The sequence below is a fragment of the Neovison vison genome, chromosome 12 (assembly GCF_020171115.1).
Source record: "Neovison vison isolate M4711 chromosome 12, ASM_NN_V1, whole genome shotgun sequence".
Taxonomy (NCBI): Eukaryota; Metazoa; Chordata; class Mammalia; order Carnivora; family Mustelidae; genus Neogale; species Neogale vison.
The window spans coordinates 147,045,434-147,061,119 of NC_058102.1; the positions used below are offsets into that span (position 1 = coordinate 147,045,434).

At 57.2% G+C, this 15,686-nt stretch overlaps 1 protein-coding gene across 1 annotated transcript in view; it reads left to right on the top strand.

Annotated features, from left to right (window-relative positions):
• The window catches only part of ADARB2 (adenosine deaminase RNA specific B2 (inactive)), a 112,703-nt gene that overhangs the window by 92,126 nt on the left and 4,891 nt on the right, over positions 1 to 15,686 (top strand). Inside the window, exon 10 of the mRNA XM_044228311.1 lies at positions 4,145 to 4,326. Within this exon, the coding sequence (XP_044084246.1) occupies positions 4,145 to 4,326 (182 nt within the window). The remainder of the gene's footprint in view (positions 1 to 4,144; positions 4,327 to 15,686) is intronic.

Here is a 15,686-nt window from a genome sequence, read left to right on the forward strand (position 1 = left end):
TGCATTTCTCTCAAGTCCCCGGTGATGCAGATAAGCCAGTCCAGACCCCACATGTCAAGGACCGCTGCTGTAGGCTGTCGTCCAGCACAGCAAGCAAAGTGGTCACAGGAATGCAGCTCACGGAAGTCACACCTGGGGTTTGCCCTGAGCTTTTGACTCCAACGTCTGTGCCGACCGCCTGGCCGCAGAAGGGTCTCGGCCTGTCGTGCGTCAGAATCACTGCGGCATCGGGCACCGGCAAGGCGGATGCTGTCTGCACCCCGGCCCCATGATGTCCGAGTGTGGGGGCACCTGGCACCAAGGGAGTCTCAGAGCCCCCGACATGAGCCCAGCGTGCACCGAAGCTGGAAGCCACCCGGCTGCGACGCTGGGTCATTCCGGCAGAACAGGGAGCGCTGGGTCTCCCTCATGCCTCCTGCCGCAACCTGGACTTCATGGGCGGAGCAGAGTCTGGGGGTTCTTCCCAGCCGGGTGTGGCTATACGTTCAGACGACGGGCAAGCTGTCCTGCGGAGGAGGAAAAACGCGAAGCAAGTACGTAACCCCCGCTTCACGGAGACGTGACCGACACAGTATTACGGGAGTTTAAGGCGCAGAAAGTGCCGTCGATGCGGGGGACACAGTCGCCACCGAAGCTTTCGCTAACACGCCAGCACGCTGCCGTTACCACTTCCTCTTTGTGGCAAGAACCTTCGAGATCTACTCCTCGTCATCTCAAGTATATGATACGGTCTTACTAAACACAGTCTCCGTGCTGTAACTCGATCCCCAAACGGATTTCTCTTCTGAGAGTTCGTGCGCTTTGACCAACATCTCCCTCCTTCCCCCACGCCCTTCAGCCCCCGGCAACCACCACTTTACTCTGTTTCTGGGAGTTCGGCTTTTCTGAATTTCACGGACAAGTGAGCTCGTGCAGGATCTTTCTCTCTGACTCGTTCACTTAGGACAGTTCCTCCAAGATTCATCCCAGCCGCCGTCTCACATTCACGTCTTTAATCCGTCTGGCGTGGGCTTCGGGTGTGCTGGGAGAAAGAGGTCCAGCCTCATTCCGCTGCGGGTCCGGCCGGTTTTCCCGGCACCACGAGCTGGCCAGACCGCCTCTGCCCTCTGCCCGGTGCGCGTCCTCAGGTCCTGCACCGCGGACTGTTTCCGGGCTCTGTTCGTTCCGCGGATCGATGTTTCTGTCTCACGCCAAGTAAGCGTCTGTTCTGATCGTACCTGAAGACGGTGCCGTAGACATCCCTGTAATTTAGGGGAGTTACACCACCCTGGAGGGCCACAGCAGGGAGGTACAGGAACAGGCAAGAACCCCAACTGTCCGAAACACGTGACAGGAACCCCAGTCCCCTGTCTTATGGGCCAGGGCGCGCAGGTAGTGACCCTCTGGGGTAGGGCTCATCCCTGTGACTGTCCCTGCTGAGTCTTAGAGGCCAAGATCCAGACTGTGCAAGGAGCGTGCGTCGCTCAGTTAAAGGGCGGCAGCTGTTCTCTCCATGTCCTGCACGTCTCTGGTATTTCTGTGACTGACAAACAGGTGGAAACACATTTATTGCGGATTATCTATATTGAAAACCAGACATGGGATTTTTTTTCTCTGTCAACACTGCAGAAATATCTGCTGTTTGAACAAAAGGCACCGTATTTTCTTCAATCCGGAACGCTGAAGAGTCTCCCCTTTTTTTTAAATTTATTTTTTTATTTATTTTCAGCATAACAGTATTCATTGCTTTTGTTGATGAGTCCCTTTTATGTTCAGGAAGACATTTGGTTTTCCCAATCACGTTACTGGAGTGAGTTCAAACTCCTGCAGCAGGGTGAGGAGGAGGCAGACTTTCTCTTTATTTTAAAGGTTATCAAGACAAAACCAGATATGGAAGTCACTTGTTTTTAGACAATCCTGCAGAATCAGAAGCACCCCGATAACACTCCAGATGTTCTGCTTAAAGCCAGCACCCAAAGGTCTACAGGACGGCACTGTCTCTTCCGGGAATACTCATTTTATTGCTCAAGAATACTCATTTATTGCCATGCTTCAGGCATGTGCTTTGTTATCGACGGGGGAAATGTCCATTTCTCTGCTTTGAATCACGTCTCTCTCGTCATCGGAGCCAGGACACACGTGGGCTGCACCGCAGAGCCCTCGGCCACCGCCGGGAGCCTCGCATCGTGCCTGCGGACTGACGGCGTCCGCCACTTTCTCTCCGGGAGCCGTGTGCAGCCACACGTGCAACGCAAGCAAGCCTCTGCCGGGCTTGGGAACAAAGTGTAAAGATCGAAACCTCGCATGGCCGAAGAGACCTCCTCCTCTTCTCGGCATACTTTCCCACTTCTGCAAATCCAAAAAGGAGGAAACTAAAACACTAGCCGAAGTGACTTTGTTGGCTTCTCCTCACTTCGCCGGCACTGCCTGCAAATACTGGTCTCAGACTTAAGGGAAGGATCCAGTCCCTCGGTCGCCGCTCCGAAACAGCAGTGTTCCTTCCACGGGAAGTGCGCGTAGCAAAAGCAAAACAAAACAAACTACCCAAAATACCCTCCTATCCATGAATTTGTTGAAATTCTGTACTTTATCCATGAGAAGTGAGGGACAGGCAGCCCCCGACCGCGCCGCTGGCCTGTCAGAGCGGGAGTCCAGGCGGCGTGTCGCCAAGTGATGGCCCCGACGACCGGCGAGAAGACCTCGCGCGGCTCCTCCGAAGCTCACGGACACCCGCGTCGGTGAAATCGCGTGCGCGTGTGTGTGTGTGCGTGTGTGTGTGAACAGCCATTTCGGTCCTTCCGAAAGAAAGGATGTGACTTACAGAAATGACCACAATTATTTTTTAAGTGAAGTTATGCAAATCTGATAGACTAAAGTCAATGTTTCATAAAACCAATGACTGTTCAAATGGTAGGACTAAATTGTTTGTATATAAATATTACCTTTTATATTCCATTTGAGTTTTATGTAGATGAACACATTACTTTAATGACCTGCGTTTGTGGGGAGAGTGCAGACTCGCTCTCCCGGCCCTCGCCCGCCAGATGGCTGCCTTTTCTTGCATGAGATTAAAACATGGCTCTCGTTCACCGCAATGCTTTGGAGGCAAATTAATATCGCCGGCTAAATTGCTTGTGTTTTTGGAATAAAATTTAAAGAGAACTTTTTAAAGCACTTGGTGTCACAGGTTCCGGGAGCAGATTGCTCTCCAGGTAGGGCATGCTGGTTTTAACCGTTCGGTAATTAATGGAAAAGATTCTGTGTTAATTGACTGCTTCGGGAAAGGGAAATATAATGACTCCTTATTAATCAAGAAAAGAAATGTACGGCATGGAGGCACCACAATAATTGCTCTAACAGCGGAGAAATGTTAATTAATGAAAAGAATGATGATGTAAGAAATTAGCTGCATAGTGTTTGCCGCTGGTGGAGGCTGGGTTTTAGACACGTTATTTACAGCGGAAACGACGAAATGCTGCCTCAAACACGTGCGTGTCACCTTGTACCACCCAAGTTTAGGGGGAAAACAATCTCCAAACGCTGCTGTCGTCTTTGCTTGCAGAAGCAAGCGCGCTTGCCCAGGGCTGCATTTATCTCGGAGAAGGACGGCCTTGTCCTTCCTGTCTGGTCTGGGCTTCGAAAATCAACATCCTCCTCGGAGCAAAACACGGCCGTTAATTCATGTCACGTAACGACACGACAGGTCCCTCTGACTGCTGAGGACAAAAGGAGAAGAAGCGATTTTGCCCAAAACTGAAATAAATAAACTCCATTTCTGATATCCGCCCACTAACCTCACGAAAAATTCAGATTCGCTTTGGGGACAGAGTGTCTTTTTTTAAGTTTCGAGTCACTGAGAGGACTAGGGCTTCCCTGCCATCTAACAACTCGCGTCGTCCGTCAAAGCCAGAGCCCCGCCAGCCACGTGCGTGGCCGAGAGCAGCCCGGGCCACTCCACTGGGTCACAGGACCTCCGGCCTCAGCCTGCCCGACAGGGCGCCAGGACCATGCAGGGGGGCAGGCTGGTGGTGGTCTGGGGCAGGCGGGGGGCGCATGCGGCCGGCCAGCGGGGGGAGGGGCGGGCAGGCGGGGGTAGCCAGCACCGCAGGTGGGGAAGGAGGGGTCCCACCGCCCCACTGCCCACGCTGACGCCCTCTCCCCGCAGGTGGAACGTGCTGGGCCTGCAGGGCGCGCTGCTCTGCCACTTCATCGAGCCCGTGTACCTGCACAGCATCATCGTGGGCAGCCTGCGCCACACGGGCCACCTCTCCCGGGTCATGAGCCACCGCACCGAGGACGTCGGCCAGCTGCCCACCTCCTACCGGCACAACCGGCCCCTCCTCAGCGGTAAGAAACTCTGTCCCCGTAGACACGGGACTCGTGCCCTCCCGCGGCCGGCCCCAAGTGTCCTAACTCAGGCCGCTGTTACCGGGTCGGCCACCGGCTACTCAGGACGTAGGCAGCAAAAGGGCAGGAACACAAGCCTGTAAGGGGGGCTGCCGTGCCTCCCAAATGGAGGACCGGGGGCTGGGAGGGGGAGCAGACTGGGACACACCCTTGACCACATCATGGTGTCACCGTCCTGCGCGTGTCCACCAGGACGACTTACCCGACCGGCTTCGCTCGCGGGAGGCGTCTCTGACGGAGGGCAGGGGGTTGGATGCGGGGGGTTGCAGGGCTCGCGGCCCCAGTGCTGTCCTCACACGAGGTATCCAGGAGGCACATGTCGGGAGCAGCACGGACACGCGCAGGCACAAAGCCGGCCCGCCCGTAGCCTCCCACACTGGCCCTGTGCACAGCCCCGGACCCCCAGAGCCTCAGGGTCCCCACTGCAAGACGGGGACAGCCCACCCCGGCCGCCCAGCACACGGCCGGTGTGAGGGTCGAGCCACACGGCCAGCGAGCACTGTGGAGCCCGTCGCGTTCACACTGACTCGGCGTTCCGGAGGGGACTGCGGGCGGCGGCCGCTGCTGTCCACCTCACAGAGTCACGGACGCTCTCCAGGTGCCCGAGAACCCGCCTCCCCAGAGGCCGCGTGCAGCAGGGACTGGAACTCGGCTCGAGGGCGCGGCTACGTCGTCTCGATGCCCCCGGCCTGCAGCAGCACGGACCAGGTGTCCGCACCGTCACCCCCGCGGAGCCAGCACGCCGGACGACACGAGCTGAGGGGGGGCAGCGTCGGGGCGGCGCGGGTCGGGCCCCCGCTGAGGCCCTGGGACTGCAGCAGCACGAGGCGTCAGGAGCCACACAAACGCGCCTCAAACTCCAAGTCTACGACCACGCTGACTTTCTAGACAGTTGGTCGCGTTAGGGATTCTGATAAAATATTACTTTGGATCAGTTTCAACCTCTTCAATTTTCCTTTCTTTTTTTTTCTCAAAATGGCAGAGAATACTACATTTTAAAAAGATTTTATTTATTTGAGAGACACAGCAAGAGAGAAGACGAGCAGGGGGAATGGGAGAGGGGGAAGCAGGCTCTCCTCCGAGCAGGGAGCCCGACACGGGGCTCGACCCCGAGACCATGACCTGAGCCGAGGGCAGACGCTTTACTGACTGACCCCCGGGCGCCCCAAGAACACTCCCTTCTTATGGCTCAGCAGCCGGCGCAAGCCTGGAGCGGGCCCCAACGTCCCAGTCGGTTCGTGCGGATGGATGTCCCCAGCTTGGGTCCCCACAGACCTCGGAGACCTTCTTCAGTCTCCACAGCAAACCCGCGGGGACCCCGTGTGCTCCAAGGAGGCGCCTGTCCCACGAGGGGCTGCTGCCATCCGGCCTCTGGGCCCCACGCATGCCTGCCTGGCCGTCCCTTCTACCAAAGCTGGAACCAACTGGGAACACGTGAACACAGATAAAAACAGGAATTCTAAATTACAAGCGAAAAGCAGTGAATTTAAAATTTTAAAAAAAGCTCCACTAGAGGCATTCAGGTCACCTGAAGCCGTTGAGCGGCACAGGTAAAAGCAAAGCCCCCGACCCCCGTGTGAACCCCCGCCCCCGCCTCAGGGGACACTCAGCCCTCCCCACAGCCAGGACCACCTGACTGGACACTTCGGCCCACACTGACAACAGCGCTTTCGTCGCTGGAGAGATGCCAATGACCCGAAGCCACGGCGTCCCCTCCACCGCACGCTCTCGGCGGCAGCGACGGCTCGGCCCTCGGTGGCCCTCAGACAGCAGTCATGCCGATGCAGGAAGGAAACGTCGGGATCTTTCGCACACAAGGGAGACAGCGCGGTCGCGTGTCAGGACGGTAAGGACCAGCTCATTCGCACACGCCCGTGAAAGCTGTCTGGAGACTCCCTCGAGGTCCGTTTGCAGAACCGGCTGAGAAGGCGCAGTCCACGTGCTCGCGGATCCAGCCCCGCCACCGAGCGGGGGCCCTGCCAGCCCCGGGGCCACAGGAAGCAGCCGAGCTGAGAAGGGTCCCCCACGGACACGGGCCGGGGTGTGCACTGATGTCCGCCGGAGGGTCTGCAAGCCTTCTGGGCAGACCGTGAGGACGGACACCACACCCTGGTGGCCACGCCCCGACCCTTCGGCGTCCCATGTCACCGGAGGAGCGCGGCTCCCCTAAAGGGACTCGCCTCGGGTCTTTCTCGGCACATTCAATCCCACACGCGACACGACGAGGACCAGGAGGCGGTGAGAATTCGTAAGAATGTAGGCTCGGAATACTCGTCTTGAGGAAAACATTACATAATGTTACTTTTAATGTTACAACGAGTCATGTTACTTCATAACATTAAGAAGTAGAAAGTGACTTCGAGGCTGTCGTGCTGGGCACAGGGTGGTTCGTCTGCACGTCTGGCCCCGAGGTAAGTCTCCTGTTTCCGCGCCAGGCCAAGGAGAGATGTGGGGGGACGCAAGCTCTGTTCCCGCCGGCGGCGCGGGGCGTGCACGGGCGCTCCGTCAAGCAGCTGGGGACACCACTTCGATGCCCACAGCAAGCTCCGGCGATGAACACAGAAGCCGAGAGCTGGACCCGGGGAATCCATGTCCCGGCCCTGAGCTGTCCCGGCCCCTGGTTGCACGTGATGGGAACTACGGGACGGTGACCAGCAGGGCACCGGCTGCCTCCGCCCCGGCACGCATCTTCCCGAAGGAGTAGGAACGGGCCACTGGGGGGTCAGAGCCTCGTCACACTCCATGTGCCTCAAGCAACGGTTCACCGAAATGTCCACCAGCAGCGGTCCACAAACCCCGCCCGACACCCCCCACCACACTCGAGACCCCTCTCCTCGGGGAGGGGTGGTGCGTGGGATGGAGGAGGAGCCTGTCGCCACGTGTGCCCACGTTTCTGAGAGTTCTCGTCTCCAAAGTCCTGTCACAGTGACCTGCAGAGCCGGAGCCGGAGAGCCAAGCCGCCTGAATTCAGGAGGAATTCCTGAGGTTGATGATCACTAATGGTATCCGGCAAAACCACCCAGTAGGGTGGTAGAAAAGATTGTTTTTATGCAGCTGGTAACTAATGCAGCGTGATTTTTATATTAAAATAAGCACGGAGGTGCCTGGGGGGCTCGGTCCATTAAGCCTCTGCCTTCGGCTCAGGTCATGATCTCAGGGTCCTGGGATCGAGCCCCGCATCGGGCTCTCTGCTCGGCGGGGAGCCTGCTTCTCTCTCCCCCTCTGCCCTCACTGCCTGCTCATGCTCTTTCTCATTAGATCTCTCTTGAAAAAGAAATAAAATCTTTTTAAAAAATAAAAATAAAATAAGCACAGGTTTATTACAGAGTAACCTATAAATTTTTCATAAATGTTTAGGATAAAACACACGAGCTTAAAAATACATCCGAGCAGCTCCTTTGTCTTGGAGTTGTTAGAAGTAGAAATTAATCTCTTGTGCCCTTGAAGGAATTTTTGGTAGAAAAAAATCATTATAAATTTTTCTGGAATAATCTAAAGATAACCCTAATATCTCTGCATGAAGATCAAAATGCTACATTCAAGAAAGAAATATTTAATAAGACATTTCCATAGATTAGCCCTGATTTCCCTATGCAAATTAGATGACATATAGTTTATGGTAAATTTAAAATTATAGAAAAACCTTTTTTAGTTTTCTAAAGAGTTCTTTCAAAAATACTTGTATATTTGTTAAGTTACACTTAATTTCTACCATGATTTTAAGGAACTGTTGCAAAAAAGTATTTGAACACCAGTCTTTACCAATTTGCTCTTAAAATTTTTACCATGTAGGGAAAATACTTTCATCGTCGACACATTTCATTTATCCAAACCCTGAGTTGGTCAACACAATCCCTGCACTTATTTAATCACTCAGCAAATGTGCGTGGATTGCTGACAACGTGCCTGGGCCATTACGCACAGGGAAGCCGCGAACAACATGGTCGAAACCCCGTGGGGAAGGCTGACAGACAGACAAAATGAAAACGCTTCGTAGAAAAATAAAGCACAGAAGGGACTACACGCAAGCTTTGGCTGTCAGGGCCAAGTCCTGCAGGAAGAGGGAAGGACGTCATGGGCAGGGAGCAGGGCAGGAGCCAGGAGGGGGCCGGAACGTGGGGAGAGCCTCCGGGGTTCAGCACGGAGTCAGGCTGCGGCTGCCGCACGGGGACTAGGTTAGGGCCCAGTCTGAACCCTGCATAAGCAGGCCCTGAGGGTTCTCAGAGCAGCCTGAAGAGGTCTTCGTTCCCAGGTTCACAAGGAGACGATCCTACTAAGTGCTGGATCGAGATGATGCTACAAAAGCCTTGGAAACGCGGCGAAAACCAAGCAGGCACAGGCCGAGACGAGGCCGCGTTAACAGACCCCAGCAGACACACGGTGGAGAAAACCCATGACGTCGGCGAGCACCGTTCCAGGACACAGACTTTACTACAACCTTGCTCACCAGGAAAACAGAGATTGAAAAAACAACAGGGAAAATGCAGGGGGAGAGATAGAAGTGAAAGGAAGGAAGGAAGGAGCCAAGTAGGAATTGCAGAGGAAAATAAAACAATTTGTGTGACAGAGAATAGGTTGATTTTTTTAAGATTTTATTTTTATTTTTATTGATTTGACACAGAGAGAGCACGCACACAAACAGGGGGAGCAGCAGAGGCAGAGGGAGAAGCAGGCTCCTCACGGAGCAGGGCGCCCGATGTGGGGCTCCATCCCAGGACCCTGGGATCGTGACCTGAGCCGAAGGCAGAGGCTTCACCGATGGAGCCCCCAGGCGCCCCACAGAGGTCAGGGTTCGTAGCACATTCAACACAGCTGAAGATGGGGCGCCTGGGGGCTCCGCCAGTGAAGCCTCTGCCTTCGGCTCAGGTCGTGATCCCAGGGTGCTGGGATCGAGTCCCGCATTGGGCGCCCTGCTCCGTGGAGATCCTGCTTCTCCCTCTCCCTCTGCTGCTCCCTCTACTTGTGTGTGCCCTCTCTCTGTCTCCAAATAAATAAAATCTTTTTAAAAATAACTGAAAGATAAACACAGCTGAGGAGAGAATCAGTAAACCGGAATATCCCCCCGAAGAAACCCCCGAGCGCGGCACCGAAACAGAAAGACGGTGGACGAGCCGGGGTCCTCCGGCGAACAGAACCCGCACGGGAGAGTCGCTCCCCTCACAGGAAGGAGATGGGGCTGAAGCACGTGGCTCCGCGTGTGCAGGCGCGACCGGTCGGACGTCGGCCGGCTGGCAATTCCGGCAGGAGACGATGGCGCCGTCGTGCCCGGGGCTTCTGGAAGCAGAACCCCTCCTCTCTGGCAGCTGTGGTCTCGGCCCCTGAAGCCGTCAACTGACCGCACGAGGCCCCCGAAGCCGTCAACTGACCGCACGAGGCCCCCGAAGCCGTCAACTGATCGCACGAGGCCCCTGCCGGCGGAGGGTCACCTCTCTGCTCCACGCGCACTGACGGAATCGTCCATCACAGCTGAAGGCACCTCCCAGCGACGTCCGGCTCACGTCTGACGAAGCAGCTGGGCAGCACAGCCCAGCTAGGAGGATGCGTGAAAGCAAGCATCCCACGGGGAGGCCAGAGACGCAGCGAGAAGGTCGGACAGACCCGAGCTACAACATGCCCCGGAAGCAGGAGAAGGCGCGCGGCGGGCGCGGTGGGGAAGGAGGTACCAGAGTTCCTAGTCGTCACCTCTAAGGGGCACCGTGTGGCCCGAGAAGTTCTTCGGTCGTCCCCCCAGCAAGAAAGTGGTCACCAGAAAAGAAGACAGAAAAAAACCTAAGAGGCGTCAGGAAGTAACAGGTCAGCTCCCAAGGGTCCAAATCAGACTTGCCAGCGACTCTCGGACGACCGGAAACAATCAAGTCGTGTCTCTGAGATGCCGGCCGCGAGCCCGTCGCGACCTGAAGTCCGCGACCCAGGAGACGCAGCCTTCACAAGCGGGGCAAGGGGCGCCAGCGCGGCTCAGCCGGCTGAGCGTCCGACTTGATTTCGGCTCAGGTCGTGCTCTCAGGGTGCTGGGATCGAGCCCCGTGTGGGGCTCCACGCTGGGTGCAGAGCCTGCCAGGGACTCCCTCTCCCTCCCGCCCCTCCCCCTCTTGTGTGCGTGCACACACGCTCTCTAAAATCATGAATAAACATTTTTTAAAAATAAAAATTAACCAATTAAAATGAGGGCAAGACAACTGTCCAGGCAGACAGAAGCAGAGCTAATGCAAGCCCAGCAGAGGCGCACTGAAGGGGACATTAACAGTGCTCTTGGGGCATAAGGAACGTAGCCCCAAATAGACGGAGCCACTAATGCGTGAGGACCACATTCTGCCGAAGTCCCCCTGTCCCACGTCTTTCCAAGTAACAACAAGCTTTACAGGGACCAAGAACCATTTCACTATCAGGTTATAAAATGAAATATTCAAATTCTTCCCTGCCACAGAGGAAATTTCGCCGCTTTCAGCGTTGTCCCGTGAGCCCGTGCATTTTAAACTGCTGTCACTTACATTCACAGATAAGGCCACGTTCCTACTGACTCCAGGAAGGAAGTCCCTGAAAATCAGTGGGGAAAACTGTCTTTACAGGAGGCGACCCCAGCCCCCCAGGCAGGTGCCCCAGCGCCTTCCCTCACACGGCCCGCACACAGGCCCTCGACACCAGCTCAGCCATGGCAGCCGACTCCCCGCCAACCGGGCAGATGAGGTGGGCGGCTGCCTCAGCCCCGTCTTCCCCCCCCCGTGTGTCCCCAGCTTGCAGGGACCCACAGAACCCCAACAAGCATCTCACGGCAGGAAGTCCCGAGCCCGTCCTCACTCACCGTCTCCAGACTGCGGCACACGCCACCCAGCCACCCTGAACTGTGCTCTACTGAGACAACAGCTACGGAATTATGATGATGCTCGTGCTGACGAACATGAACGAAACGACATTAATACAGCCGAGTTACGTTAGCTACTCCAAATCTGCAAGTCCATGCTAAAACAGCCCTAGCTCCGCTTCCAGCAGAGCTGTGTGTGGTGTGTGTGCGATGTGTGGGCATGTGTGTGTGATGGCACACTGTGTGGTGTGTGGTGTGCACCTGTGTGGTGTGTGGTGTGCACCTGTGTGGTGTGTGCATGTGCACGTGTGTGCACGTGTGATGTGCATGTGACATGCACGTGCATGATACGTGTGTGCAATGTGTGGGCGTGTGTGTACATGTGTGATGTACACTTGTGTGTTGTGCGTGCGTGTGATATGTGTGTACATGTGCGATGTCTGTGCGTGTGTGATGTGTGTACATGTGGGGTGTGTGTGTGTGTGTGTGTGTGTGAGAGGGACAACACAAGGGCTGTCTGGTACACACAGAACACACAGTGGCCTCATCTACACCTGCCATACGACTCGGTATTGAATTGTCCATTTCTCACCATCGAATGCAGTGTTGCCCTGAGATACAAACTTGACTCACTCCCTGTAAAAATCATGTTCCTGAGTGTCCTGTGTAGCCTTAATTTGGAGAAACTGAATTAAATTGTAAATACTTCAGGCCCACCAGCAATCTAAAGAAATGTGACAATGTGTTAGACACTGCTCTTTAAAAAGAGGTGCATGTGGGTTTTTGCAAAACGAGCCTATTGTCCTGCCAGTCGGGGTGGTGGTGGGACCCGCGGTGACGGGAGCCGAGCGAACACGGCCAGTCCGGCACAGAAGCACCGCGGGTGGGAGTGGTCCTAACTGTCGTGGCGGTGGCAGTGGCCGTGGTGGCAGCCGTGGCAGTAATGGCACAGCGGGGAAGGCAATGGCAGCCCCAGTTAGCAGGTGCATTAACTCATCGAAGTTGGGAAAAACCTACTTCAGGTTCACCGTATTCACAGAATCGTGTCAATCACTAAGTCACTAAATCAAACATCGGACGATCTTCACGGAGACACTCTTGTGTGTCAGAACAGCAGAGTACCTGCTCCAGTGCTGGTGCAGACCTCGGTCTCCCGGGTACCTGCGTCAGTGCTGGTGCAGGCCTCGGTCCCCCGGGTGCCTGCGTCAGTGCTGGTGCAGGCCTCGGTCCCCCGGGTGCCTGCGTCAGTGCTGGTGCAGACCTCGGTCCCCCGGGTACCTGCGTCAGTGCTGGTGCAGACCTCGGTCTCCCACACGTCCGCTCTGAGACACCAGCCGTGTCTAGAACACCACAAAGACGATGAATGACCGCGTGGGCTGTGGCACACAGACGAGCTGCACAGACCTTATCGGCGATGGGTCCGATGGGGAAGGGGCTTGGGAAGATCAGGCTTCCTTCCAGATGGTGGGAACAAGTACTGCAGTATCACTGAGTGAGAGCGGCCATGGGTCTGGTCCGAGCTTGGCCACACCACGTTTCAGGGACACCTTTCCTCTCATCCCGTCCTGGGCTTTGTCAACAAGTTTCCAAACCGAGATCTTCCCCAAACAGAGCCACGCTAGGCTTCCCTCCCCAGCCAGGGGCCGAGAAGAGATGTCCACGTACGTGGCTGTGGCCAGTGGGAACCCCCACCCACCAACTGTGGTGCCAGAGGTCAGCACGCGGGCTTCAGAGGCCAGCTCCAAACTCACGACTAATAACGCTGGTGTAGGCAGACTACTGGATGCCCCAAAACACCAAATCTTAATCCCTGAAACATGCAAATCACCGTATTTGGAAAAAGGGTCCCTATCAACGTGATTAAGTTAAGGATACTGAAATGAAGAGGGTGTCCTGAACTACGCCCTGTGGGTCCCACCCCCCCTCCATGCATCTGTAGAAGAGAGAGGCTGATGGAGGGAAAGAGAGACAGACAGACAGATGCGAGGGTGCAGAAGCCACGTGAAGACGGGCAGAGGTGGAAGTGACGCATCTCCACGCCAGGGACAGCGGGGCCGCGGGGAGCTGGAGGGTGGAGGAGTGCGCAGCCCTGCCAACACCTGCCCTGCGGGCCTCCAGAGCGAGCAGGGAGTCGACTCTGTGATTTTCTGTAAACCGGCGACTGTGTTCACGCTCCACTGCAGCGGCCCCGGGAGACGAACACCAGGCTCCCGTGTCACAGCACAACGTCCGCACGGGCAGGAACCGCACTGAAAAGTGCAACCCTGGGCCTCCATCACCACCCAGCGAGGGCGGGTGTCCCGGGACCCACACCGGCTGGCGAGACTGGGACGCGTTCCGTTCCTGGATGTCAAGGGGCAGGTTTGCAGACCCGGGCTCAGGTGCTCCACGGTGAGAATTACGACGAGTCCAATGTCTGTGCCGCCAACAGACCCTGTGACCTTGAACCAAGGTCGCTGGTACACAGGGCTGAGTCTTCCCAGGGTTTATTTCTCAAGACGACCTTCCTCCCCTCCTGGGGCACAGCAGACACAGGCCTGTGCTTTCAGCGTTCAGAACGTGCGGCTCTTCCCTGAACCGGGACGAGGACGGGGCGGACCGTGACGTGCTCCCATTTTCCTCCGGACGGAGATTTCCGGTCAGTCCTGGAGGTATGTGAGGCTGCGGACTCGGGGCGAGAAGGTAACTCTGGGTCTGTGCGTGGGTCTGTGTAACGTGCCGGCGCGCCGGAGGACGAGGACGTCCTCAAGGAGGACGAGGCAAGCGGGCGGCAGCAGGTGACGTCTCGGACTCTAGGTAGGCTGTGCACCTGAACCGGAACCTGAGGCTTGGTTTCCACATCTGCTTCCAGAGGGACGATCCCGGGAACGGATGCCTCCCTTCTGTGGACAGCTTCCAGCCGACGGAGAAGTCGACGCAGGCCAGAGGTGGCTTCCTGGGAGGAGAAGGCACCAGAGCCCCAAGCACCTTGTCCTCAACCCCGAGCGGGAGATGCACGACCCCCTCCCCTTGGCTCCCGCACAACGGGTCTCAGTTACGAGTCAGGACACGACGAACAAGCTTCCTCGGACGCGTGCCGCGGCTCCGCAGAAACAAGTGTTTCCCCCGGGCCGAAGTGAGGGAGCGGAAGACAGACTGACAAGGCTGGAAGGAGCCCAGCGCAGCGTTCCAACACCCCGCTGAAGGCCGACCCGGGCGTGTGGGGCGGGGCAGGACAGAGCGGGAGCGCCACCCCGAGGTGCGGGGAAACACACGGGCAGCAGGAGCCTCCCGCGCACCCAGGCCTGCCCGTCTCGCCCTCCGAGAACAGGCCGCGGGACTGGCGCGTGGGCATGTGAAGCATGAGGGAGCTCCCCTTGCTCGGCGCCGTGACCGCAGTGACCGAGCCCGCGCCGGCCGCCTGCACCGTCCGGCCTGCGGAGTTAGGCTGATGGGGACGTCCTGCGAGATGGCCTCCTTGCCTTGTGCGCGGACCACTCTGCACGGTCGGGTCAGCGACCCTGCGTGTGAACTCATCGCCAGCCGCGTGATTTTGTAAACGCAAAGGCGCGGCCTCACTAGTCGATTCAGGGACAGCAGCAGAGAGAGAACAAGGAGGGAGGGAAGAGGAGAACCGTTGTTCCTGCGGGAACTTTTCACCCAAGGAAGAGACTAAGGGGGCCCCTTTAACCCTGGAGCCCCAAGGACAAATAGTAACCCACAGACGTACACACTCGAGTGCACACACATGACGCCAACTGCGCTCCATACAGAAGGGATCCCAACCCCAATGCGTGGGCTGCTTCCTGCACACCCGGGACAGCACGAGGGGAGCAGGCTACCCGCTTATAACGAACCTGGGAGAGGGCCGTGCAATCTAAGGGGTGCTGCGACCCCCACGACGGGGGGCTCTGCACTCACCCCCGCTGGGCCTCATCCCTTCCTGGGACACAGGCCGGCCTCCCACAGAACGCTGTGTCACTACTGAGAGCCCAGGAAGGAACGCGGGGCGGAACAGCAGACCAGGCGCCGAGGCACGATGGGGGCTGCTTCTGGCTCCCGAGTCAACGTGGCTCGCACCCCACCTTTCCCACCGGTCACCGAGGCTCGGTGACACGAAGATCGTTGCTGGACCGAAAATCTCATTTCACGTCGCACCTGGTCACTGACAGGCCCTGACACTCGGAGATCAACGGGTCTCATACTGTGTTTTATAGCATAAATCACTTCCCTCCGTGCACACTTCTCCGCCTCCACACACACCGGCCATCTGGGACCCGAGCTCCAGAGGTGGGGGGTCAGGAGCTGGGGGGGCAGCAGCTGCCCACCCCCGGTCGGGAGGCTGTCCGCCAGCCAGTGCCTTTTCTCTCTGCCTGCGTCCATGTGCGGAGCCGGAGAACCTGCCTGTGGACATCCTGCTGGGGCTGCAGCCGAGCCTCTTCAAGCAGGCGTCCATGTGCCGAGAGCCGGCGGCAAAGTGGGCACTGGCCACAGCAGAGAGGACATGCAGGGGGCCAGGGAG